Below are 1,168 nucleotides of genomic sequence, written 5' to 3'. Positions count from 1 at the left end.
TAGCACGGTCTCGTGCAGAGTCTTCAGAGCGGCGCGTCAGTTCCAGGCGAGTCGAGCACAGTGAAGCGACAGTCGAACGCGCTGGAAGGAGGACGTAGTGCGATCTGTGTAGAGTTCAGCCTGGAGGCCAATCAGGCCTATGTCGCTGGAGATCTCTTCCAGAGAGCGACTTGGCGAGATGCTGGAGGAGCGATGGCCGGACAGGCAGCGGTGGGCAATCTCAATCTCCCCGCAATCTCCCCGCAATCTCTGCCGGAGCGACCTCGATCTCCCCGCAATCTCCCCGCAATCTCCCCGCAATCTCCCCGCGTTCCCAATCTGCGGGAGCGATCTCGAGCTCGCCCCGAGGGGGCGCGGGGACGAGGAGGAGAAGGGATGCGTCGCCCCCCTCTGCGCAGCGAGGGCGAGGAGATTGCGGGGAGATTGCGGGGAGACTGCGGGGAGGTTCAGACTGCGACGAGATGGCGGGGAGATGGCGAGGAGATGGCGGGGAGAGTGCGCGGAGATTAAGAATGCGGGGAGGTCGCGAGCTTCCATCGGGGGGGCGCGGCCGCGCTGTCGGCGCCCTGCTGCTGCGCCTCCATCTCCAGACGCGCCGCCTCCTCGAGCTGCTGCTTGTGCGCCTGCAGGAAGGTTCCAGGAACGGTCGAGGAGCGGTCGGGGAGAGGGCGCCGCCTCCTCGATGCCGCGGCGTGTGCGCCTTCGTGAGCGACTTGACGCTCTCCTGCAGCACCTTGAGCGCGGACACCGCCGCCGCGAGCGTGCGCTCCGTGGTTTGCACCGCGCCCTTGGCCGCCTCCTCGCGGGCCTGCTGCGCCTAAGGTAAGGTACGGTAAGGTAAGGTACACTTCTCCACACACACGAGGTGGTGGGGCAAGGGCCAGGCAACCCTCGCGTCTCCACGTCTAACGACAGGAGCCCCACGGCATTCAAAGTGTGTGTGTGTGTGTGTGTGTGTGTGTGTGTGTGTGTGTGTGTGTGTGTGTGTGTGTGTGTGTGTGTGTGTGTGTATGTGTGTGTGTGTGTGTGTGTGTGTGTGTGTGTGCTGCGCCTTGCCGCTGCTGTCGCCGCCGTCGCGCTGCCTCGCCGCGTCCAACTTCGGCAGCGCCTCGCGCGCCTTGCGCTGCTCCTTGTCGTATGTACGGGTACTCTGCGACCTTGCGCCGCT

General features: G+C 65.2%; 1 protein-coding gene across 1 annotated transcript in view; it reads right to left on the bottom strand.

The window, feature by feature from the left end:
* The window catches only part of EMIHUDRAFT_239327 (hypothetical protein), a gene marked incomplete at both ends in the record, with an annotated part of 3,395 nt that extends 2,466 nt beyond the window's left edge, over nucleotides 1-929 (bottom strand). Inside the window, one exon of the mRNA XM_005776050.1 lies at nucleotides 925-929. Coding sequence (XP_005776107.1) covers nucleotides 925-929 — 5 coding nt within the window. The remainder of the gene's footprint in view (nucleotides 1-924) is intronic.
* Nucleotides 930-1,168: the final 239 nt, after the last annotated feature.

This window comes from Emiliania huxleyi (assembly GCF_000372725.1).
Source record: "Emiliania huxleyi CCMP1516 unplaced genomic scaffold EMIHUscaffold_286, whole genome shotgun sequence".
Lineage (NCBI taxonomy): Eukaryota > Haptophyta > Isochrysidales > Noelaerhabdaceae > Emiliania > Emiliania huxleyi.
Note: the sequence above shows the minus strand (reverse complement) of the source record. Positions and strands in the feature narration are given on the sequence as shown.